General features: G+C 45.9%; 2 protein-coding genes across 13 annotated transcripts in view; one reads left to right on the top strand and one right to left on the bottom strand.

The window, feature by feature from the left end:
• Positions 1-2,354, top strand: part of LOC129495394 (pre-mRNA-processing factor 40 homolog A-like) — a 59,229-nt gene extending 56,875 nt beyond the window's left edge. For all 4 annotated transcript variants that reach the window (XM_055302849.1, XM_055302848.1, XM_055302847.1 and 1 more), the window contains one exon: positions 1,301-2,354. In XM_055302849.1, the coding sequence (XP_055158824.1) occupies positions 1,301-1,393 (93 nt within the window). In that variant the 3' untranslated portion in view covers positions 1,394-2,354. The remainder of the gene's footprint in view (positions 1-1,300) is intronic.
• A 5,144-nt stretch (positions 2,355-7,498) lies between these two features.
• The window catches only part of LOC129495450 (formin-like protein 2), a 260,043-nt gene continuing 242,850 nt past the window's right edge, over positions 7,499-24,691 (bottom strand). For 3 of the 9 annotated variants that reach the window (XM_055302974.1, XM_055302978.1, XM_055302980.1), the window contains 9 exons: positions 24,162-24,396; positions 22,795-22,863; positions 22,596-22,676; positions 21,490-21,619; positions 19,202-19,365; positions 18,175-18,276; positions 15,891-15,989; positions 15,007-15,130; positions 7,499-9,529 (listed from right to left, as the gene is read on the bottom strand). In XM_055302974.1, coding sequence (XP_055158949.1) covers positions 9,420-9,529; positions 15,007-15,130; positions 15,891-15,989; positions 18,175-18,276; positions 19,202-19,365; positions 21,490-21,619; positions 22,596-22,676; positions 22,795-22,863; positions 24,162-24,396 — 1,114 coding nt within the window. In that variant the 3' untranslated portion in view covers positions 7,499-9,419. The other 6 variants (XM_055302975.1, XM_055302981.1, XM_055302977.1 and 3 more) reach the window with 3 other exon arrangements.

The following is a 24,691-nucleotide window of genomic DNA, read 5'->3' as shown; positions in this document are numbered from 1 at the left end:
TCTCAGATCACGGGTTCTCCAGATACACACTAAGTTCAGTTTCAAAATGTTAACTTTGTAGGAGTAATCATTGTGAGAGAAGAGGTAAGGGCAGAGGGATAGGAGGGGACTAAAAGCCAAAGTTAACATTTTAATATCAAATTAGTCTTTAATTTCTCACGTGTGTGTGTGTGTGTGTGTGTGTGTGTGTGTGTAAACGACAGCACAGTAACACCGATTGTCTTAGCCTTGCCATTCTTCCACAAATACTGTGAACTTAACAGGAGTAATGCTACTAAATCAACCTATGACCATCCCTTTAGTGTTTTAATTCAGTTGATATGAAGGTTCTTTTTAAAAGCTGCCCTGGTGAGTTTCATGCACATCCTTGGTGAAGAATGAAGATTTTCTGAATACTTAATAACAGCGTTTAACAATAACAGCGTTTAACAGTTTGTTCTTTGTAACCAGTTAAATGAAATCTCTGAAGGAAGGAGAATAGATGAACTATCTACTTTTTAAAGATTGTTTTTCACAAATACAATATTTAAGTGTTCTTCAGACTATTGCCCTGCTCATAAATTTTAAATGTTTATTCTCATAAATCTTAAATGTTTATCTAAGGATAGTATGTTTAAAGGATAATACTTGGAGCACCTGGGTGGCTCAGTGGTTGAACACTTGCCTTTGGCTCAGATCCCGATCCTGGGATCCAAGGATCCAGGGTTCGAGTCCCACATTGGGCTCCCCAGAGGGAGCCTGCTTCTCCCTCTGCCTGTGTCTTCTTTTGCCGCTGTGTTTCTCATGAATAAATAAAATCTTTTTTTTTTTGTAAAGATTTTATATATGTATGTATTTATTCATGAGAGATCCAGAGAGGCTAAATAAAATCTTTAAACATAATACTTGTTTGTAATATAAAATACTTAGGTGACCTGGAATCTACAAAATTAGCAAGGAATATAGTGCTTTAGGTTATGAACACTGGCTTCATTAAATGGAAACAAAATGTTTCACATTCAGAGGTGTTAGAGGAAGGGAAAGAAACCATTGTGTACCTTTCTGCCTGATTTACATATTAATGCAACCTGAAAGCACCAAAGTTCACTATGTCCCCTAATAAAGCCAGAGAATGGTTAGCAACTCATTAATAGGCTTTTGGGAGAGAGGTCAGTCCTAAACCCTCTGGTGAGCAGCTTGTTTCTGTGGAAGAGAATCCATATACATTTTGATTGCCTTTTCTTTTTTTTTTTCAAAAGTTCAATACTACTAACCTTTTGAGTACTGACATAAGATGTAATCCTATTCAATGTCTTTTCAGGGGAATTGGGATACTTCTGGCAGTGAACTGAGCGAAGGGGAATTGGAAAAGCGCAGAAGGACCCTTTTGGAGCAACTGGATGATGATCAATAAACTATACCAAATATATGTTTACAGTATGATTTAAAGTCTAATTCAGACCAGGGACTCTATTTTAAAGTTCAATTGAAATAAAACACTGGGTTTTAATTATATCACAGGAAAAAAAAAAGTGCATTTAAGTATTGTTATTGTGGACTTTATAAAAGCAAAGGAAACTGAAAATAACTTTTGATTCTGTATCAAGAATCATATTTTCATATGGTCATAACTGTCTTTCTGTGACCCTTTCATAGGGCACTGCAGGATGGATTAAAGGTGGCAATTTACTGATAACTGCAGATGTCTCTACTTTGTTCTGAAGTCTAAGTCATGAGGCGATTTGATTTACTTTATAGAAGTTGGATTTTGAAGATATAATGAAAAATTTTTTGATACTTAGTAGTACAAAAAAAGCACCAGCAACTGATAAAACTGCTTTTTTGTGCACTACCCAACTGGTTCCGATATGATCTTTTATGGTGAACTCAGAAATAGGTGTTCTTAATGGAAACCTGTCAGACCCTTAACTAACTATAGCGGTGCTAAGGAGCACTACTATAATAAAGCCACCATTATTTTTTATGAAACATCTGAATACATTTTAAAAAAAAGGCTGTTGTGAGGGCATTATTTTGAGGTGATGTTTAAAAAGTTAACATCAAATCAAATTGTAAATTAGTTTAAATATATTGCCTTAAGAACCTACTAAAGAATGTGCCACCAGACTTTAAGTGATAGTTGCAATATCCTTGTCTGAAACAAAAATCAATGTTGACTTAAACATTTTCTTTAACAGTTGTCTTTTTTTTTTTTTTTTTTTTAATCCGAGCTTTTGCTTTTTTTCCATTGAGGAAGTCTTTTACCTTCCCTACTCACTGAGAAGTATTGACTTCGTGGTACACATTCTAAAGCATTTCTGATTTGAATATTTTTGTACATTTTTATCAATTATTAAACCTTCTCTTCTAGCGTGTACTAGTATTTATTTCTACTTAAACTACTCAGTTTAAAAAATTGTATGATCATTTAAAGATACTAAATCCTTGGAATTTTACTTCATCTAACCCACATAGCTAGGTTACTTTTCCTTTTTAATATTTAAGAATGTTACAAGTCAGTACATTTCAGGCCCCTGTAATTTGTTTTTGATCTACAAATTTCCTATAGAAAACTTTAGAGAGGCATTGGTTTGAAGCTAGAATACTCTTTACATGCTAACTTTTTGAAGGTTGGTAATGTAATTTATACTATTTTCCTTCAGTGCAGGAGATTTTTTTAATAAGTAAATTTCAGCATATAGTCTTTGGCATTAGGTATTTTTTTATTTTGGACACTTTGAGCAATCCTATTTCAAGTTGGGATTTAGAAGAACGAAAAGTTCATTTTATTTGAGAAGTTCAGATGACCAGGACTACTCTTTCCCATCTCTGCCCACTGTTTCAATTAAATCTAGCATCCACTGTTGAAAAACAAAAAAGGGGGCGGGCAGGGAGTTATTTCTAAACTTTTCTCTGCCAAATCATTTTTCTGCTGTGAAAAACTGACATGACTGTGGAAAATGAGAATCACTATCCTTAGAAGATGTGAAATAATCAAGTTGCTTGCTTGAGGTTTAGTCTTTTATTGTATATTAGAACCAAAATAACAACTTTGGCAACAGGGAGTTTGTCTAGATTTACTTTTCAGAGGTCTCATAATGATAGTTAATATTGCTAATCATGTCAAACACTTGACATGGAAGTCAGTGGCAAAATCTAAATGCGCATATGATATTGGCAGAAATACTAGTGGTGTTTCATAAGAGAATTTATTTAGAATCTGTAAAATTTTGTTTTAATTCCATGAATGATTTTTTTAAGTGCAACTTTAAAGTTTTAATTTTTCTATTTAAATAAAAAGTTATTGATATGTTTTAGTATGTCCTCAAAATAGATTTCTGTATTTCTTAGAGACCCTGTCTTACCACCTCAAATCCCTACAATACAAATTCAAGTTTCTCTATAGTTCATCCATGAAAATATTTGACCTAAAAACAAAACTGATAAATGGCAACTTAAAATACAACATTGTTATTATAAAAGATGTAATTGAAGTGACAATAATCCTGTCTACCTTCAATGATCCCATCAAATGGGATTTAGTTACCAAAAGGTACTGTACTGTGAAGGCACAGATGATGGGAAGATTTTGTAATAGCAAGAGCTCTGTGTGAATATTTTTAACCTCTTAGGTCAGGTTTCTAAATCTTCAGTCTGGTAAAAGCTGAAATGTCTTAGAATACTGATTCTGTTAGAGTTAAACAGAGTTCAAAAAGGAGTCTGAACAAATGTGTTCAAATAGGAAAGTGTTTATTTTCAAATAAGGGGAATTTACGTTTCAGTTAAGCATCAGACTCTTTGGTAAATGTTGAGGGTTTTCTTCCCTCTGTATCATTAATATTAAGTTATTGGATCACATTTACTAATTACATTTAATATCATAAAAGTCAAAATCAGAATCTCTAATATTTGATGTTTTCGTTTTCTCCCAGTCCAGTAATTCCTGTATGGGAAAACTGAATTTGTGTGAAAAGTTAGTCAAGTATGAATTCTTTGCACTTTCCCAAATTTACTTAAATTACTTAATGCTTTTAAATAAAAGCAACGGTCTTTTTTTTTTTTTTTTTTTAAACACATCAAGGGTATGTCATTATTACCCAAAGCAGCTTTGGCATATATTCCTGTTTTTCAACAATAAAAACTTCATTTTTATGCCTTCCAGTAAATATGAAAATGATCAAAATGTCACAGCTTGACTTTTGCTCATTGGACCTCCTTTTATACAGCTATAAGATAAAAATGGCCTAGAAAAAGGCCTTTAATTCATAGGGTAGAGTGAAGAAACTATAAAAACTGAGACATCTCTGTACGTTCTTTTAGAAAGTTCATAATTTTCTTTACCAAAGGGCTTGTATTGTGTTGAGAAACATTTGCCTAGATGTGATCCTGGCAGCCACTTTTCTCCTCTTTGCATCCAGAAAGGGGTAGACCTAGAAAGTTTTTTTTTTTTTTTTTTAAAGCTTAGATGCTATTTGAGAGAGAACGGTTTCTAATCAGATAGTACCCAGGGAAGAGTTATGAATGCTATAAATTTACAGAATATTTAAGAATATTATGTGATTTAAATGTAAATTACAAAACTAAGGAACCAAATAAACATTTCCAAAAGCAAAATGAGGCAAAGCACATTAATTCCTTGTATCTTAAAAATCAGACTTTTCTTTTCCCTTGGGTATGTGTCTCTCTCAGTATCAGATACAATTTTAATTCTTTTACATTCTCTAAGTAAAGCCACTCATTTTACATAAAGGAAAAGCAAAGTGTCATGAGTAATTTTTCATGGAATTGTGTTCTATATAGGACTTACAATTTTATGGTTTTTGGTAATGGTATATACAAGTCTAATAATTCTTTATTAAATCTTACCTTGCTCTTAAGTTTTTCAGTTGTTTTAACTTAAATGGTGGTCAGGTTCCTTGGAAACAGGGATTTGTTTCATTTACTGCTATATTCTGTGGACTAGAACGGTGCCTGGCACATTGTAGGCAATTATTGAGTGAATGTAAAATGCTGGTTGACAAGATACACTCATCCACAGTACACAGCATGATCGCAGTAGTGTACTAACCCACAACTAAAGCCGTTCTGGTTCTGGTGGCTGTGTCTTAACAGCTTTTGCTACAAAAGTTTCCAAAAGCTTGTTAGAACGTGTAACCATGTGGTTTCTGAGTAGGAAAGGAAATACCTTATGATTTGAAATGTTTTTCATATTCATGAATTAAGATATAGTAGTTTAAAAGTAGTAACTTCTCTTTGAAGAGCTAGCTTTTAGCTAGATCAGAGATAGTCTTTAAAGGCCATGCTTGGAAAGAACAGCAAAATTGCCAAATTCTAAATTGAGAACTAATGATTTCAGGCTATTTCCAACAAAGGATGAGGTATGGGAATTGAGAAGATTCTGTTCCCCAAGTACCTCACCATGCCCCTCAATCCTCCATTTAGCCGGTCTCCCTGCCTCAGTTCCTTAATTGTAGATTTTCTGTGCTTTTAAAACTTAGTATATAAAAACAGCTTTTGTGACTCAATAGGATCTGTGCTAAAAGCCATCTCATTATTGTTCATGATTGGTAATTGCCCCAGGAGTAACGGCCTAGGTTGACGTGTGCATTTCAGGGGAACTAGCCAGCAACCCCCCCCCCCAGCCCAGTTTTCATTCATAGACTAAAACAATGGTTGCCTAATGAGATCATGATCCAACTAAGCCATTTCTTGAGGCCCTTGTATGCTGTTCCTCAGGGTCTCTAAAATGTGCTATTTATAAATAGTCCTTTATTTTGGTCCTGCCTGAAACTTGTGGTGGGTTTGTTTTCTTGCCTGCCTCTCTACAACTAAACTGAAGATTTGTTCTGAAAGGTGAGTAATAAACAGGTTTCTATTTTCTGTGTTTGTAATTACCAGATTTTCTCTTCTGTTTATATATTGTTCTGATGTAAAGAACCTAATAGTTATATAAAATTAGACCTTTTGTGAATAAATATAATTTATTAGAAAAAAATGGCATCTTTTACTAAGTAAGTTGGATTTGTGTCAGCTTTTGGCATTAAACACCCCTCCTTACATGCAGCAGTTCTGTGCTGCGAGATGCTAGATGCCCATGTTCTGTTTCCTCAGTGTAATACTTGATTTTCTCTATAAAAAGTTAGATCAAAAAGTTTATCTACACTTCATTTCTTTCATGTTTTTTCTTGGAATTAGATTGGGTATTAGTTTTAAGGGGAATGAAAAACAGATTAATCCTTTTGTATATACTGGGCCGATCCTCTGCAGACATTTCTGATAAAGATTTTAAAAATGTCTTCGGGCTAAGAGCTGTTTTACCAAATACTAAAATTAATAGGTATGTGCTCTGTGAAGCTATTGTAAGAATGCATCTTCCAGTTAAAGAGGTAATTTTACAAAATCGAGTACATTGAACCACAGTAGGTGATGGGTATCAAGTCCCAGTCTATGCTAATCATTTTGTCAGCAGGGTCCCTTGGGCATTCAATGCAGTGAATTTTAGTGGGTGAGGATTTAGATTTTTAGAGGATTGGGAGTTGGGAACAAGGAGACTTAGTTCTAAATCACTGGTAAATTCTAAGAATGGGTATTAATGGAATATACTGTCCCATACCTAACCATATCCACCCTCATTTGAACTTAACTGCTGTGGTTTCAGTTTGAAAACATTTTGATTTTGTGGAATATTAAAGATGTTTACCATGAGGCACAAACAAGAGAATTTTACTAACTGGAATTTAACTTTTCCCCATCCTTATAAAATAAAGCTTCAACGACATTGTATAACTGGTGCAGTAAGAAGAGCGCTGAATTGGTAACAAAGGCTTATTAATATAATTTGTGCCTCTTTAAGAAAGTTTTTTTTAAGATTTTATTTATTCATAGAGAGAGGCAGAGGGAGAAGCAGGCATTGTACAGAGAGCTTGATGTGGGACTCGATCCAGGGTCTCCAGGATCACGCCCTGGGCTGCAGGCGGCGCTAAGCCGCTGCGCCAACGGGGCTGCCCAAGAAAGTGGTTTTGAAGCCACTTTGGACAATTTTCTAACTTGCTTCCTTAAGAATATATTAAACGTTGCACAGTCTGATGATTTGGAATTATTACTAAAAAAAAGTCAGTATGTTTGAGCAATGGAGGCCACACTGCTTGCATGAACCTTGCCAAGCAACAGGGTTGTTGGGTGCAGGGTTACCTCCATGCGATGTACCTGTTACCTATCTGGTATACATACAACATCCTCATTAAAACAAATCTGGGGTTGGGTGGGGGAGGATAATGTCTTACCAAACATCAGTGTTCCTCTGAGAGCAATAAATTTGTAAGTACAAGTTTGGACACGGATCCCTCACTACCAAAATCTGTTAGGTTCTTACGTTACATACGTGTGATCAAGAGTTTGTATCTTGAGTTCAAGCAGCAAGATAAAACTTCGTAGAAGATAAAAAAGACTGGTAAGCCCCCAGTCACCCCTCCCCCCCCCACTAAAGTATGCCACTGAAAGACTACAACATATTACAGGATAGTAGTGTAAATAGTTTATTTGCTCATATGTCATGAAAAGACCAGAAAAGTAACATGAACTTTTTTTTATAAAACATTTCTAATATTGCTAAGAAGCAGGCCCATTAATAAACAGCAAAGAACATGCCAACATTATTGTCTATTTGTAGATTAATAAATAGGCAATTATTTCAATATGATTAGCACTGAGCTTTGGAAAACAGCTGCTTGTCATAAAGGGCCAACTGCTTGTGTTGCATCATGGTCAAATTGCTTTTTTCATCAAAATCAGTGTTGAGACAGACAAAATCTTGGCATGTTCTTTTTAAAGTACACATTCATGGAAATGTGCTAGCAGGTGGCAGTTTTAAGAGTAATTTTTTGTAAATAGGTATGCTAAAGTGAAATGTAACTGATCCCTAAACTGTCCTTGTAGTTAAATATATATATTAAAAAAGAAACTATAAGTTAAAATAACATTCAGATTGTATAGCACAGGCTGATGCATTTTTAAACAATATTTACAATATTACCCAAAGGCTTAAGTGGGAATTAAAGTGTAAAAACCATAAAAAACTGCACCAATTTTATAGCAAAATATCTGTACATTTAAAAAGATCATATAACTACACATTATCCAAGGAAAATGGGACCTTCACCAAGGAGTTCACATAAGCACAACATAAGAAATTCAGTGGTTAAATACTATACAATAAACTTTACAATTAATATATTGATGTAATGTACCAAGAAGGTAAGCCGGAAGCAGAATGTATGTTATGAAAAGTACAAATTAGCTTTCGTCCAGTTTTTGACTTTGGAATGGATCAAGTGCCCTGCCAGAGAGGAAGGAAAAATAACAGTGGCCCAGTTGGCTGTTTAGTCCCATTACGTATCCTGTAAGCTTAGTCCCAACGTGAGTATTTCAAGCAATTTAATTGCAATAAAGCAATCTGGGAAACAAGAATTTAACTGATACACGAGGCCAAATGTAACTTCTCCAATTTACAAAAGGAGGAAGAAGAAAGGGAGGGGAAACCTGCGATTGTCAGGAGAGTAAGGCGAGGTTAGCTCTCAGGACTAGCTAGCAGAAGTGGCCTTGGACGCTTGGCAGAGCTAGTGAACTTCTCCCGGGCTAGCAAGGCACCAATTTCTGTTCTCAGGATTGGCCCATAATGGTCCTCAGAAATCCTAATACTGATTAAGGAGATGTTAATTTTAGTGCTAATTAATAAATATATTTGCATTATTATTTTGAAAGCTGCCTCTAGCTGAAGAACACAGTACTGCAAGTAAATCTTACACAAATGTGTATCCATCGTAGCCTCGCCTTCATGCCGATGAACTTCTCTTGGGGGCGTCCTACCCTAGCACAGCCGTGTAGAACCTCAAATGAGACAGCCGAGTGACTCCTGTGCCACTGCAGTGCATCCTTGTGTACTCTGCTGGGGCCTGGTTATGGACAGAAGTTTACTCATGTGACTTGTTCCTTCTTCCATGTTGCAAAATACAAAGCTGATGGGTATACGTATGAAACAAAATTCCTTAAAAGACATCTCAGCAAAGGAAACCCACAGCAGATGCATCCGTTATTTACAATTTATCAGGAGACCAGGGTGTGCCATCATGGGACAATCACAATGGCAGATCATGTAATTTACATTTTGGTTAAAAAACTGGATAATATACTGGTGTAAAAAGATACCTAATCAAATCAAACCCTATTGCTTTGATTAATCTGAGCAGGTACTTCCACTTTTAGGCACTTGTTAACAAAGGTTGAAAGGAGAGCCCGTCATTTTTAAATTCCTATGTGTCTGCTAAATCTGAGCCCTTAGAATATTTTATCAACGTTCAAAGTTGCAGTTAAATGGTAGCACAGAGTTCACGTGGAAAGTTTTGTTCACGCGCACACTCTACTCCTACAGGCCGGTCTCAGGTTCACATGGTTATCTCGGCACCATTAACAGAACGCAAGTTCTGATCATCAAAGCGCCGCCTGACACTTCTCCTCACCGCATCGGCTCGTCTGTAGGGTTGGTTTCTAAGATCTGGAAAGAGGAAAGTACCAATGAGAGAACTGCAACCTTCTGTGCCCCAGTCTAAGCAAGACAAAGGTCAGCTGGCAGCCAATCAAAGCAGCTTGTGTGGAAGAGTCAGCTAACAGGCCCTTCGAATTCACTGGAGTATTTGAGCCAAAGACTTTACCCTCAATATTTAAACAAAGCAGGATGTAATACTGGTGGGATTCTGGGACTTTTAGAAAAATGTATAGGGAAGGCAACTGTTTTTGTCACTGGCCAGAGTCTAGCTGGGTCTTATTTTGAAATGTTTCAATTATAAAAAGCTGCAACTTGTCTAGTTTTGTCTTTTTTGCCCCCCCTAGAGACCTAAACATCAATAACTGCACTAAACTTTAAACTGCAAAATTAATAAGCCAACTGCTCTATCCTGTCTTACCTGGAATTTTAATCAAGCTTACTTTGCAGGCAGAAGTGTTCAATTAGTATTAGCCGAGGTCTGTTCTGTAGTTTGCGAAACCCAGTGCTCAGTCAACCTCTGAATGAAAGTAATCACCAAATCAAGAGAATACTCCATTCTGTACATGGTCTCTCAGCACACAGTATCTCCAGTTTTTCACTGGAGGGGAGAAGTTGTATGGGCTTTCCAGCAATTCTCCAATTTGTGTTGCAAATGCATAGAATGTTTAAAAATGCCTAATATAAAAAAAATGCTCTGTTGAATGAACCACTGCATTATCGGTTCAAGTAGACACTGTCCTAGCAGAATAAAGTGGGATGGACAAAGGTATTTTATTTTACCTAAGCAATTTTAATGGGAAATCATGCTTTCTTAATGAACACTTCAGGTAGGCAGGCTCACCAGCAGGTAAGCTGCTTTTGATGGGGATCGTCAGAAGGGGAAACAAACAACAGAATTAAACCAGATTGAATCTATTATTTTTACCTATTCAGGAGCTTAAAAACTGGGGCCAAGGGGCCATATCTGGCCTACAGAATGCTTAGCCCCCAACTTACACTTTTAAATACAGTTTCCTGGTCTTGAAATAGATACTATAAAAAACAGGGTTTCTGATTTCCCTTGGAAAACTGAAGGGTCTGCCAATTCTGGGCCCAATTTTTCCCGTGGCAAAAACAAATGAGCTGAGTGAGTGCGGAGACCTGTCTCCACCAACTCCTGACTCGCGGGAGTTAGTCTCCCTGCCCTACTCCTCCTAACTTCCAGGGAAGAATGATTTACATGCCCCAATGCTCTCAAGCTTCTGCTTCCGGCACAGAGCGGTAAGGGGAGGTCAGAATTCCGCTCTGGCTGAGGATCCGCAGTGACTTGAGTCCTGACTCTTCTGAACAATTGGCTCTAAAGATCCAAATCTGTCTTCAAAGGCCACAGATAAAGTTCCCCAGCCAGGACTTGGCTCTCAGCTTCTTCAGATCAAAACGGCTTAACTGATTAACCCGAAGGCCAAGAGAAGGGTAGGGGAAGGACAGCCCGGCACCCGAAGCAAGTACGATCATCTGCGAATCCCCTCGCCCAAGCCATCACACTGGGTAACGTGGAAGCCGGCCAGGGTCCAACAGAGAGTCTCTGACCCACATCGTGGAACATGAGGCTACAGAGACCTCTCCCGTGTCGGACTCTCCCCAGGATCACCCTTGGCCACACACTGAAACCACTGATCTGCATACAGAGAGAGGAGGAAGCTAAGTAAAAAGTGATGCTTGCCAGCTCTGTGTATCCTCCACCACCGGTGTGCTAGAAGAAATCCTTACCCTCGAGTGAACATTTGGAAATTTAGTGATATTATTCTTCTTTAAGGCTAAACAGAAAAAAAACAAAAACACAAAATGATGGTTAAGTAAAAATGGGATGAAAATGGAAAGCAATTCAACTTAGTGCTCAACATACCCGGCATATTAGCCAACCGAGGAAGAGAGTGGGAGGCCATTAATGTACGAGGAGTTAGATAAACAAGGGAAACCTCGAGCGTCTTCCCACCCATCTCTCTGACCACCCAAATCCAAGCTGCTTTGAAGTTTGGCTCCAGAACGACAGACAGTCCAGCAGCAAGGCTGACAGGCACATGAGCCGAGGAGGCGACAGTGTCTAGCCTTGTTAGTAAGCGCTGGTGGGAGAGCACGCTGCAGGGCAAGCGACAGCACCCCATGTTCTCTGATGTCCTCAGAGACAGAACATACATGACAAGGGCCATTCACGGGAGTTAATGCCACAAACACACGTGACCTCTGTTCCATGCCAGTCTCAGCGGGGGCACTGAACGATGGCTATTTCCAACGAGCGTATGTGCTTCCCTTGTCCCTTTTTAATCAACCGGGCACTACAGAGAAGTCTGTTTCTTTTCCCGTCAGGAACCAAGGAAAGGCAGTTACTTTTTGAAAATTTTGGGACTTTTTAAGTCTAAGAACAGTGGCATTTCCCCTTATACATAAGAGGTATTTGCTATTAGTATTTCTGGTTGCCACCATCCTGGCCGAAGCAGCAGGTCCAGATATGATCTCATCACAAGAGAAATACCCTGGATTTGACCTGGAACAGAGTCACAGCGAAGAAGTGAGAATGAGAGAAGCCTCTGGTGAGCTCCAAAAGCCTTCGTTTTCACTTTCTGCCTCACAGTCTTGCTCCAGCGTGGAACTGCTGACCGCTGAACTCAGAAGGAAAAGAGGCTGAGTATAAAGCTACGGATTGCCTATATCAACGTAGACGCCTATGTCCAAAGGGCTCCCTGCTTGTCCTGTGAGCTCCGTCATACCGTGGATGATGCCTATAGACGGTAGCAGACAGTTAAGAGAGCCCCAACCGTGTAGTTCACAGCTCCTCCTGCAAAGCATTTTTCAACTTTTGGGCCCTCTGCATTGCTGAACGCTTGTATACGGCTCATTGTAACTCAGGCAACGTTCGAGTGCAGAGAGGAGGCTGCTTTAGTATCGGTAAACCTATTAAAACACAGCAAGTGCTCAATACACGTTGGGCATAGTAGTTATTGTCACTAACGACTATCATTTTGTGTTCAAAGGCATTAGCCCAAAAGTCTTCTAACAACCTAGCTGATCCTAATACGGTCTCAGACTAATGCTCTGTACTATTTTCCTGAAAATTTCTACAAGCAAGTCCACTAACTCACACACAGACCACAACAGCCATGTGGACTGACAACTGAAAGTGGCCGTGAGAAGGCAGTAATGACTGACATGCAAAACCATGCAGTGTGAGGGCGACATAAAGTATGACGGGGTGGAGATGGCAATTCCATGCTCGCATCCGGGGTGGCCCTAACACACATACAGGGGACATAAGAGGTCAAAAAAATCTGTAGCAACCTTTTAAGAGCATCAGGTGAGAAAGAGTAATAGTTTAGTAATGGTATTCCTCAGTGAGAACAGGTTCGCAGAAAAATCGAGAGCCACGCTTGGCGGTGCGAGCAGTAAAGGGCACAGTCTTCAGCACTGCATCGAAAATGACAGCCAAATAAGACAAACAGAAGAGAGTAAAAAGCCAAGATCTATCATGTTAGTACACGGTTAGTGCTTTGTTAATCATACCTGGGGAAGGGGAGAGGCAGTATATACCCAAGTGAGTTCATAAAGTCTAAAAGAGTCACTCAATCTGGGGCTTGGTGGGTGGAAAATGTTTTAAAGAGAGTAAAAACAGTAGTATCTGTAAGCAGATATTCATTCATCTCCAACAGTAGCTTAACGATTGGGTCGGGCAAATAGGAAGTGTACAGCTCCCTCGTTTTACAATGGAGAACAGACCGATGGGAAAGGAAACCTTACTCTGTGAGCCTAGAGGCTTCTCTCCCTACAGGTTAATATTATTGGAGCACTGGTACCCCTGGGGGGGGTTTCAGGGGTTGAGTGTTCAGCCCAGGGCGTGACCCCGGGGTCCCGGATCAAGTCCTGCGTCGGGCTCCCCACATGGAGCCTGCTTCTCCCTCTGCCTGGGTGTCTGTATCTGTGTCTCTCATGAGTAAATAAATAAAATCTTTAAAAAAACAAGTTATCGGAGCACTGAGGCTAATAGGTGCTTAGCCCAAAAAGACTGGTTCCCAGTCTCGCTCGGAGCAGAGCTTCTCCCTCGGTGCAGGGGAAACAAGGAGAGGTGCTAAGCAGTGGGGCTTTCCCTGGGGCCACCTGCAGAGCGAACAGGCGCGCACGCACCGGCTGTGTGTGTGCCGTACACACACGCACACTCCCTGCAGTGCACTGACCTAGCCACCGCCAACGGAGACCTCTACTCTGGGCCAGAAACGCTCTATTGACTTCCTGCTAGTGACTCATTTATCTATTTTATTTCTTTCCCTGGGTCTGAGTGGGTGAAACAAAAAATTAAAGAAAATAAAAAATGGTGGTTTTGGTCATCTGGGATCCTATTAACCAAAAACGAGAAGTCAAAATTCTTAGTTATATTCTTTTAAAAAACGAGGACAGCTGAGGGAGCATCTAATGCACGTCCAATGTCAACAAGTCGTTAGTTCTGGAGATGTGTGCTGATGACACTCTGGCTGTTTCTTTGCTTTATTAAACAGTCCTTATCTTTTGAAGACACCTACGGAGATACAACCAGATGAAACTGCAGGTCTTAGATCTGCTTCAAAATAATCCTCCGAGGTTGGGGGACGGGGAACAGAGAGAGGCAGACAGGTAACAAGACAGCACGAGCTGAAAACTTTCAACAGCTGATGGGTGTATGAACTGCTCTGCTGCTGCCTGCACTTCTGCGTTGCATAGTTTTAAAATTCTCTACCATAAAGGAGTGTTAAGGGTCTTGGAAGCTAATAAGCACGATTCACATGCAACAGACCTGAAAGTCACTCGCAGCTGCTGCCACAGGACAGTGGCTCAAATTCGTGCCCCGAAGCATACGGGAACGAACTCAGACCCTCCAGAGGACAGAGTCAAGCAGCGAGCATTAGGCTACGACTTAATTAGATGAGAGACAAGCCAGGTCAGGCGCTGGTCGCTCACAGCGGATGGCCCCCGGCCTACGGGGCCTACGGGGCCTACGGATCGGGGCACTAGCTCCTCACTTCCTATTGTCTTCGGTTACTTTGAACGAATAAGGCTTTTAAAGAACATGCAGGAAAAGCCTGCACTGACCGTGGTGAGTGCACGGCCCTGAGGGGGTCTTGGCCACGGGATCCACTACTCGGGCAGGTGGGTGGGAGTGGCCACAAGGTAGGAAATGGAGCAGGGAAGCGGATCCAAGACCGTGGAGAAGCACGGGCAAGAGGAGCCTGGTGCAACCTGCGGGGCTCCGGGGATGAGGGGAGAGAGGTCTTCGGGGAGTGCTGGGCTTTCCGACCGGGAGTCCCCGGGCTCCCGAAACACACCTCCAGCACCAGCAGAGCCCCTGGCCGCACGGTCCCGGATCCGAGCAAAGTCACCGGAAGGGCTGCGAGCCCTGGACCGCGCAGCAGCAAGAGTGCAAGCAGTCAGCCGCAGGGGGGTCAGCGGGGTCTGTAGGGGCCACGGGAGGAAAGAGCTTTTACCTGTGATGATATCTTCGATGGCACCGTCTTTCCCTTCATACACGTGTCTGTTATCTTTCACTTGTCGCCGCCTTAATTCTGCGATTAATTCTTGCTGCTGCCTCTTCGACTTGTGGGAGGGAGACTGGGGAGAGAGGACCGGCAGAGATTAGGGGCCAGCAGGCACCGGAGGCCTGAGGCACCCCCAGTGGGTCCCAGTGCTCTGCCGCGAGCAGGCAGCCTCGGCCGAAACAGGCGCCACCCCCCAACTCTGCCCAGAGAACAGCCCAGAAAGCTGCTCCGCAGGAGGAGCAGGAGGAGGAGGAGGAGGAGGAGGAGGAGGATGGCTCTGCACCGCAGAGCAGCTGGAAACAGCCGTCAGCCTCGTGGCGTCGGCCACAGGACAGGGACGAAGGTGCCGGCCTGCCTCGCGGTCACCTGCGCCTGCTGCCCACCCTGCCCCCCGCGGTCACCTGTGCCCACTGCCCCCCCCCGGCCCCCGCCTGCGCCCACTGCCCGCCCCTGGTCCCCATGGTCACCTGCGCCCACTGCCCCCCGGCCCCCATGGTCACCTGCGCCCACTGCCCCCCGGCCCCCGCGGTCACCTGCACCCACTGCCCCCCTGCCCCCCTGTGCCCACTGCCCCCCCCACCCCCTGCAACCCCACTGGCCCCTGACACTGAGCGGCCGGTGCGGCCCCGCCACAGCTGCCAGCCTCGAGTTTCCGAGGCTTTCGCACCCGGGGACACCCCCAGACAGGGTGAGCCCACCCCCCACCCCGCTGTTTGCTGCACCAAGTAGCGACTACGAGTCTGCGGCTTCGGGCCCCGACGGCGGCCGGACGCGGAGCACTGGCCTCCCCTGGGCGCCCGGGGACATGCGGCCCTGGGAGCCACGGCTCTGACCTTCGGGTCCTGCTGCTCCAGCAGAGCTTCCTGCTCCAGGAGCTTCTCCATGAGCGCTTGTTCCTGCTTCTTCCGCAGCTCGTTCTCCTCCTCCGCTTGCTGGGAAAGAACCAGAAGACTGCGTCAGCGGGAGTGACAGCGACCAGGTGGTTTTCTTTTTTTCTTCTTCCTTCTTCCCACGGGGGAAGGTGGGCGCAGCCCCCACTACCACGGACTACGCGGCCGAGCTCCCCGCACTTGGGGTCGCAGGGTCAGCACCCCCGGCTGCGACAGAGGAGCCTCGCCCCACGAACACCACGTCGTGACCATGGAGTCGCCCCCGCAGGTGGTGGCCGGGGTTTCTTAAAGTCCTTAGCGAGCAGCGGTGACCGGGTCCGAGTGCGGGGGGGGGGGGGGGCAGACAGGGCCTACACGACGCCTGCCCTGCGTGGATGCGGCCCCGGGCTCACTGTTGCTCCGCACCCACCACCTGAGGACCCAGCCACGGCCCCGGGCCTTTCCAGAAGTCCTGTCCTGCCCCCGCCCCATCACGCTGCCACTCGGCCTCAGTCCACCACAGGTGCAGGAGAGCGACCCCCTGGAAGCCCTGCTCTAGGATTCTCACGCGAGCCAGTCCTGCTTCTAGAAGCTGCCCGCGTCTGTACCTGTCTCTGCAAGCAGGAGCTCAGATTCCTCTCCTTTCGCCCACTGTTGGGGGAAACCACCGTTCACTTGCCTCTCATTTGGTTCGGGGTCTCACCCAGGTGAGCCTCTCCAGGCTCCCCCCTCAGCTCGCTCCTCCCACGGGCAACAGACTGACTACTGTGACGAGTCTGGGACAAGAAGCCACAGCAGGTCGCCCCAGCTCAGCCTTCCGGGGCACCCCCTGTCTTGAAGGCAGCCTCCCTGAAGACACTTCTAAGGGTCTGGCTGTGAAGTGGTCCGTCCATCAAGCAAGGGAGGCCTGAGGTAGAAGCTCGCCGATGACACACCACCACCCCTCCGTGCACCATCGTCGGGAATGGAGTCCACATTTTGAGCCCTTTCACTGTCACCTTAAGTCTGGTTCAAACTTGGGGAGAGGAGAGAGGAGATCCTAAAACCCCGACGCCTGCCCAGAAAGTCCCAAGGTCAGGGTCGGGCTGGGAGTCACGCACGGAGCATCGAGGCCCAGTAGGACACTGGACACCACCACCACCTGGCCAGCACCCCACGGAGCCGCTGCGGGGCCAAACCCAGCCCGGGAGCACGAAGGGGCACACGGCACCCCACACGGACCACCGAGGAACCTTCCCTTTCTCCTCAGCTTTACACATTCCCCTGGCTCAGAGACCCACTTGCCAGCTCGTATTATACGACCTTAAAAATAGCATATATTTTCCCTATAGGCCTTAGACTCCTGATCTGTTATGTGAAGGACGTGGTCCCAGCACATGACAAGAACCCGAGTCCTCCCTGCAGCGCGCTACATGGCATCAGCAGCAGGGAACCCGGAGAAGCAGTGAGCGGCAGCTTGTGGCCAAGGCCTTCTCAGGGCCCCTGGCCTCTGCCCTGGGTTCGGGTCCATCCCCCTGTCTGCACACGGCCTGTAGTATCACCCCTCCACGGCCATGCCGGCAGTTACGCAGTGTAACCTGCATTTCAGGAAAAGGCCAAAGGATGGTTCTAGAGAAGAGACCCACTCCACCCAAAAGGGTGTTTCTCAAAAATGTAGACCACCCAGGCGCCTGGGTGGCTCAGCCAGTGAGGTGTCTGCCCTGAGCGCCTGCTTCTGCCTCCCTGCCCCTCCCGTCAGGCCTGCTCAGATGCCTCCGGTGCACAGCCCCGGACTGTGGCAAATGTCCCATTTAAAGGAGGGGCCGTGGTGGAAGCAGAGGAGGACACAGTGGTGGCCACCCTTCCCGACGCCGACTCTCAGGCTGCACTGGGAAGTGCGGCTCTGCGGGATGCCAGGCCCTGGAAGGACACACGGAGGCTGCCCCGCCTCGGCCTGCTCCCTCCAAGCAGTTCCCAAGTCCTCCGCCTGCCCACGGGAGAGAAGTGACGAGCATGTGATGATCCTGAAGGCTCTTCGCTTGCCCCAAAGGGTGGCCCAGAGCTTTTGCCTTCGGGCTGAGCCCCAGGCCTGGCTGGTGGGGACAAGGAGCATCACAGGCCAAGGACCCTGCGACTATCACTGCCCCCCCCCCAGATCTGCCTGGGGACCTGGGGACACCTCGGCACAACAGCGGACACTCAGGCCAGGCTGTGGGAGGACACCTGCTTGAGGAGCCGGGCAAGGAAGCCTTTAAAGGACCCTATTTACCTTATAGGCTTTCACAAACCGGACGAAGACGGGAAAGAAGACAGAGGGTGGCGTCGTCTTGGGGTTTTCTCCAAAATACTTCACCACGTCATCAAAAGCATCCTGTAAAGAAGCAAACTCCTCTTTGAAAGTTTCATAAGGTCCAGCATTTGAACTTTACACCTGGGGGAGGAGCAGCGGCAAGCAGCAGGGGGGACCCAGTGGGGTGGGGGGATCAGGCAGGGGGGCCCAGCTCTCCTCCGGCCCCCTCACTCCCCCACGACCCTCTGGGCTCTCGGATTCCTTCTGAATGCCTAGGCAAAGGCGAGCAGAAGGTGGCAATGACGTCGCACAGGATTCCTCTCTGGGACCACCTGCACTTCCACACACAGTCACACACCGTCTCACACGTGCACACACACGTGAGGAATTACCCCTTTGCAAGACCTTCCTAACTGTGCAAGAACCCCTTAAAACCACCTCGGCTCACTGCTTCAATGTCCTTACAGCATCCCCACTTTAGGGACACTCATGTCTCCGCCTCAACTCTTTCCTGGCACAAGACGGCCTCAATCGGGAGCCACTCCAGCACTCAGCAAGCTCTGAGCTCCCGCAGCCCACATCCCTCTAGGACAGCATGCAGTCCATTCCAGCTGTTCTCCGAGTGTGTCCACCTAACTCCCAGGTAGTGTAGGATCTCAAGGTCAAGGCCTAGAGAAACCCAATACACTGGGAAGGACAGTGCTTTGCTAAGCACGAGAAGGACACATGTTGGCTGAAATGGACACGGGACTCGCACAGAGGGGGCTGAGGAGCAGAAGGGGGAGGGGAGGGAGGGAGGACCTCCGGGGAAGAGGCTGAAGGCTAACTCAGAAGAGGACCCTGAACAGAACACGGGCACTTCTGGGCACAGTATTCAGAAAGATTTCGCCCACAGGAGTCATGAGTGACGTAGGAATTCTACCTGCAGCAGAGAGGACGATCTTCCCACAGAGCCAGGGCAGGTACCAGTCACCTCCTGGTGAGCAGCCAGGGCACAGACGCTTACCTGTGCAATCTTGGCATCATCCTGCAGCTTCTTCAGCTTCCCCTCATTGTTCAGGAGGAACTCCTTCAGCAGCGTGTTGTGGTCATGCATGGTGTACTCCCTCTTGGTTAAGTCCATGCCCCTCTGGAGTTCCTTGACGTCCAGCAGAACATTCTCGAGGGAGACTGAAGAGGAGACAGCCATGTCCCCAGGGAGGTCAAAACCACAGTGAGTCCGGCCCGGAAGCCCAGTTCTCGGTGGATTCCCAGGGTCCCTTCCAAGGGCCTGAGATCTAGCTTCCAGCCATCAGAGAGAAGAGCTGATGGTGTGAATAACCTACGGCACTAACTTCTACCGAAGCATGAACTCCTCTGCACCGCTGGCCACATTCGCCAACAGCAGCCTCTTTCCGTGGCCTGCTCTAGGTCGCGCAGCCAGGAGGTGGCTGAAATGGAGTTCAGAGAACAACCAGGGCCCCCCCAGTCCCGGGATTATACCCAACTATCCCATTCCCCTCACAGGGGCTGATGACCCTTTGGTTGGCCTGTAGGCGTGGAGGATCCTGATCTGGGGGGGCCGGGGGGGGGGGCAGGGGTCAGCCCAGATCTCCTGCACTTCCACCTCGTCTGCACTTGGGGCTCTCCAGCAGGGGGCAGCATCTAAACGTGGACGTCCAGTGCTGCTACGGAGCAACGGGGACAGCTGGGATCTGTGGAGGAGGCCGCCCCTGCCTCAGGAGGGTCTCCCAGTGCTGGCCCTTCCGGCCCTTCCGTGGGCAGCAGTGGCCACCTCGCGGGGCAGGCACATTCCTGCCGCAGGAAGTCGGGGTCCCCCGGCCCCTGGCCCAGCTCTGCACCTGGGCGACTTGCACAACAAGGCCCCTGGGTTCCCTGCGGGACTCACTGTCCCACTCAACTTGACTCCTCAATGCTGAGGACAGGACGAGGGCACAGCAGGGGCCGGGAAAGGCTCCCGGGGCAGTGGAGCGGCGACTGGACCAAGGGGCGAAAGTATAAGAATCCGCGGCCACTCCCCGGGCCCCAGAGAACACAGGACACAGCTCAGCGCCAGGACCGCAGCCTCGTCGGCTTCCCCAACCGGCTTCCTTTCAAGGGACACTTTTGGGGAATCTCACTTGGGCCACACCAAATGGCCGCCACAAAAATTTGTTAAACTTCTTAAAAATTAGAATCATGACACCAAAGAATCCCTAATTTGGGCCACGTGAAACCTGGGTGGAGGAAAACCCCTGCCCCCTGAGCCAGTGGGTCACAGCAGGCACCACCCGGCCCTTCGCAGACATCAGCCGCACCTGCCGCTCGGTCTCCACTGGGGCCTTAGGAGCAGCTGTTCCCGGTTAGTGGCGCGTCATCTCATTTGCCCACTCGCTCATTACTTATGCCTCCAGCAATTTGCTAGGGGCTAAGGGAAACATACGGATAGACAAGACTCGCTTATATTCCTAAATCCGTTGAAATGGCCATGCAAACGGTCATAAGAAAACCTGATAAATCTTGTATGAGAGAGCAGTTTACTCAAAACAGCCGTTTACTTTGAGGAAGTCAGAGAAAGTCTTGCCCACGAAGATTCGATTTGCTAAGTCTGAAGTAGGCCCCAGAAGTGTGAATTTTTAAGAAATACCTCCACTGCTCGGGGTTCAAGATCCTAATGTGAGTATGTAACCAGCTCTGTGGTCAAAGTGCATCTGGTGCCTTTTTCTAGCCTAACGGTCTCTGGAGAGGACACAGGACATTCGACCATACGCCGGATGAGAAAGCGTGGGCTCTGATCCTATTTCTATCATGTTCTACCCATATGACTGTGGGCAAGCTATTTAACCTCTAAATGTGTCCGTTTTCTCACCCGTAACACGGGGATACCACTACGTACCTATGTCAGAATCACTTGGTGAGTTAAATGAGAAAATTCGGAACTGCTATGGCTCAACCCCAGGGGAAAGTACTGACAACTGAGCATGGCACAGACTCCAACTGAAGTGTTTCTTGGGGGCTGATGTTCAGGTGCTCATGCTCGTACTCTAACGACAGCAACAGACTAGGGAAAACGAATGGAAGAGGGCAGCTGCCCCAGGTCCGGAGCCCTGACCCCTTAGACAGGACCCAGGGAGGCCTCCCTCATGTCCCTGGAGCTGAGACCACCAGGGCCCACACACTCTAGCCAAGAGCTCCGGACTTTTTCCCATTGCCTCTCCAAAGGCATTCCGAAGAGGGGTTAAGTGGGGGACGGTTCCCCCAGGACCCTGATGAAAGGCATCTGCTACTCAAGAGTGACACGAAAAGCTGAAGTACCTGCAGCAGCTTTCTCCACATAGTGAAGCTCATTATAAAACAGGGACACTTGGTGATATTTCTCTTTCACAACGTTTGAAATATAGTGCAATAGTGTCTGCTTTCGGTCTGTTGACTTTGTATCTAAGAGCTGAAAACAAAAGGAATGTGGGTTAGAGAGAAAGAGGATGGAAAGTGTGCCACCCAGACGATGTCCTCCCACTCAGAGTAACTGAGCACAGCACCCTAAAGTGGGCAGAAAACACCCCCATGGGAGGGCCAAGCCGGACATGTCCTTGGCTAAACCAGCCCGCCGACTTGTAGGTGACCATAGGACTTCTCGACTAGGGGATACATCCAACATCAGGGAGGATTCCAACACGCATCTCTACCCACCTGAAAGTGCCCCATCCCGCATCTGCCTCCCCTGGCTTAAAGGCAGGAAGCCCCCAGTTTGGAGCTTTCCCAAGTGAAAGAGCAGAGGAGTGAGTGTGAACCTGGCAGGTATACAGGTACTCCCTACAGGGCAGGACTCCAACCATGCGGTCTACACGTTTAGCTCAGCTCTCTCATTCCTCAGCCTCGATGACACCCAGTAGCTGAGCTTACCTAAGCACATGACCCTCTCAGGCCAGAACTGGGGCTAACTGGACACCCCCTACCAAACACCGTGTCTCCCCATGGCTCGGGACCCAACCCACTGCCCAACCTTCTCACGTGGAAGCCACGTTAGCCCCACACAGCTGTGGGGGAGAGGATTCCACGGAGGATTTCCTCTAGTCCTGTCCATGTAAGTCAGATGACTCAGAAGAGTTCACCCTATTGTTATAGTTAATAATTTTCTAAAATGTTGGATCTTTATATTATTATTTGCAATTATAAAATAAATACAGCATCCATAATTCAGATTCCTGAGGAAAGAGTCCCAGAGATGGAAACACTGGGTCAAAAGGCATGAGGATTTTTAAGGCCAGAAAATGTATACCAGTTGATCCTCCAACTACCAGATGATCTTCATCAAAACATCCCACCCCCATTCCCAAGAGCCGACTGTTCACTCTGGGACTTAATCTCTGCTGGCTGTCCTGTCTCTTATATAGCTGTTGCATTTCTTTTAGTCCACTCACCAGATCTAAACTCTGAAGTTTAAATCCGTAAACTGCGCCTCGTTTACTACTATTCATATAGTTTCCAAGGGCCAAGATGATCTGCAAAAAAAGAGAGAGAGAGAGACGGACCCATCAGTACAGCATCCCAAGCACTCCCAAGGAATGCGTCTGAAAAGTCAGCACTTCCCTACATGTATAGAATGAAAACTTCACTTGCCTCCAGAATTTTCTTGAGTTTCTGGGACGACTTTATAGAGACAGATGCTGCTATAATTGAGTGCAGTTGCTAGATTCCATTCAAAGGAAGGAAGAGGAGGAGGGGAAAAAAGAAACATGTTAAAAATAAGACACTCTCTAATTGGAAACTAAAATCTAACAAAGAAGAAAACAGATCTTCATTTAGACCTTAAGGGCTTAACGCTGAGATTCTATTTTTCCTCAACATTAACAAATTAAAGTTGTCCTGCTAGGTCTTAGGTAACCATATCATTACATGCAAGTTCTTCTCCCAAAGCAATTGAAAGAAGAAATGTCAGAACTTACTTATCACAAAACCTGTAACCAATGAGACTCAGAGCTAGGAGTCAACAGCATCTTCTAGCACAACTCAATTCCCTTCCCACCACCTCGATTCGTGTACAACAGTGTAATTTTAAATCAATGGAACTGTCCAGGAACGAAAACGAAACAGCAAAGGAATATAATCACCCTCCAGAAGTCCTCAGAACAGGTTTTGTTTTTTTAAATTTTTTTTAATTTATCTATGATAGTCTCTCTCTCACACACACACACACACACAGAGAGAGAGAGGCAGAGACATAGGCAGAGGGAGAAGCAGGCTCCATGCACCGGGAGCCCGATGTGGGATTCGATCCCGGGTCTCCAGGATCGCGTCCTGGGCCAAAGGCAGGCGCCAAACCGCTGCGCCACCCAGGGATCCCCTCAGAACAGGTTTTGAGTAGACACGCTACTGTAATTAGTAATTAACAAAAACTTAGAAACTAGGAAAGAACTACTTATGATATTTATGTTTACAATATCCTTAAGTCTCTGCCAGATTAGCACACAGAAACAAGAGCTGGCTGGCACCGTTTCTCCATCACCACAGTGTACTATAGCAAAGTTCCGAGGAAAATGACTCCTATAGTAAATTTATAATGTTTTAATGAAAGGCAATAAGCCTGTTCATTAAAGATATGGGATCATTTTTAGAAAAGGAAAGTAACATTTTCAGTCTTGCCAACCCATTCAGAGGACTGGTATCTTCGGGAGGGGGACAAGTTTGAGAAAATGATTTTCCTGGGCATATGTATCAAAGTGGGAAGCTGGAGGACATCTGTAGACACAGAAAATGGCATTCTAAGGAGAATAGCAATATGGGTCATGGAGATTCACCATTTTCACATTTAGTTGGCATACGCAATGTGAAAAAAAATTGCCAGAATAAAAACACAAACTAGAAAGTTCTCGAAAGGAGTCTGTAGAGTCCATGAAGTTAAGTGCAATTCTGGAAGAGACTTAAAAGGAAAAAAATGATCCTGTAGCTGTTTGGACTCTCTCCCCTGCCAGAGTTGGTCCACTCACTGGAGTCAGCATCTGAATGCTTTCCGTAAAGTTCCCAATGAAGGCCATGATGGTCATCTTCTGCATGAGTCTCTCAATTTTACTGAACTGCATCATGAACCGGTCTTCATCTGACAAGTTCTCCAGGGGCTTCCGTTCCCGCTCATAGAGCCGAAACACTTTCACCTCATTCTCAGTTGGCAAGAATCTCATCAAACATTCTACAAAGTCTACGGGCAACGTCTTCAAGTCAAATCTGAAGACAGATGTGGACAGGTCAGTGTTAGAGAGAAAATCTCCTACCCTTTCAACCGCACCACCATTTGGCCCTGCTCCTCAACCACCAATGCAATGAAATGCCGATGTCTACAGCTGAGCTGCGAAGATGCCCCTTGGTGCTGGCTGCCAACAAGTAGCTACAGTGGTCCTTCCTGAGAACCCAGACCTCATCCCAACAGCCATGCTCAATTTTTAGCCTATTACTGTAGCTCCAAGTCTCCAGAAATCAACAGTAAATGACATGAAGAGCAAGAAGGAACGCTGAAGCATCC

Source organism: Nyctereutes procyonoides, unplaced genomic scaffold (assembly GCF_905146905.1).
Source record: "Nyctereutes procyonoides isolate TBG_1078 unplaced genomic scaffold, NYPRO_anot_genome, whole genome shotgun sequence".
Lineage (NCBI taxonomy): Eukaryota > Metazoa > Chordata > Mammalia > Carnivora > Canidae > Nyctereutes > Nyctereutes procyonoides.
The sequence above is the reverse complement of the archived record's forward strand: the minus strand, read 5'-3'. Positions and strand labels throughout refer to the sequence as shown.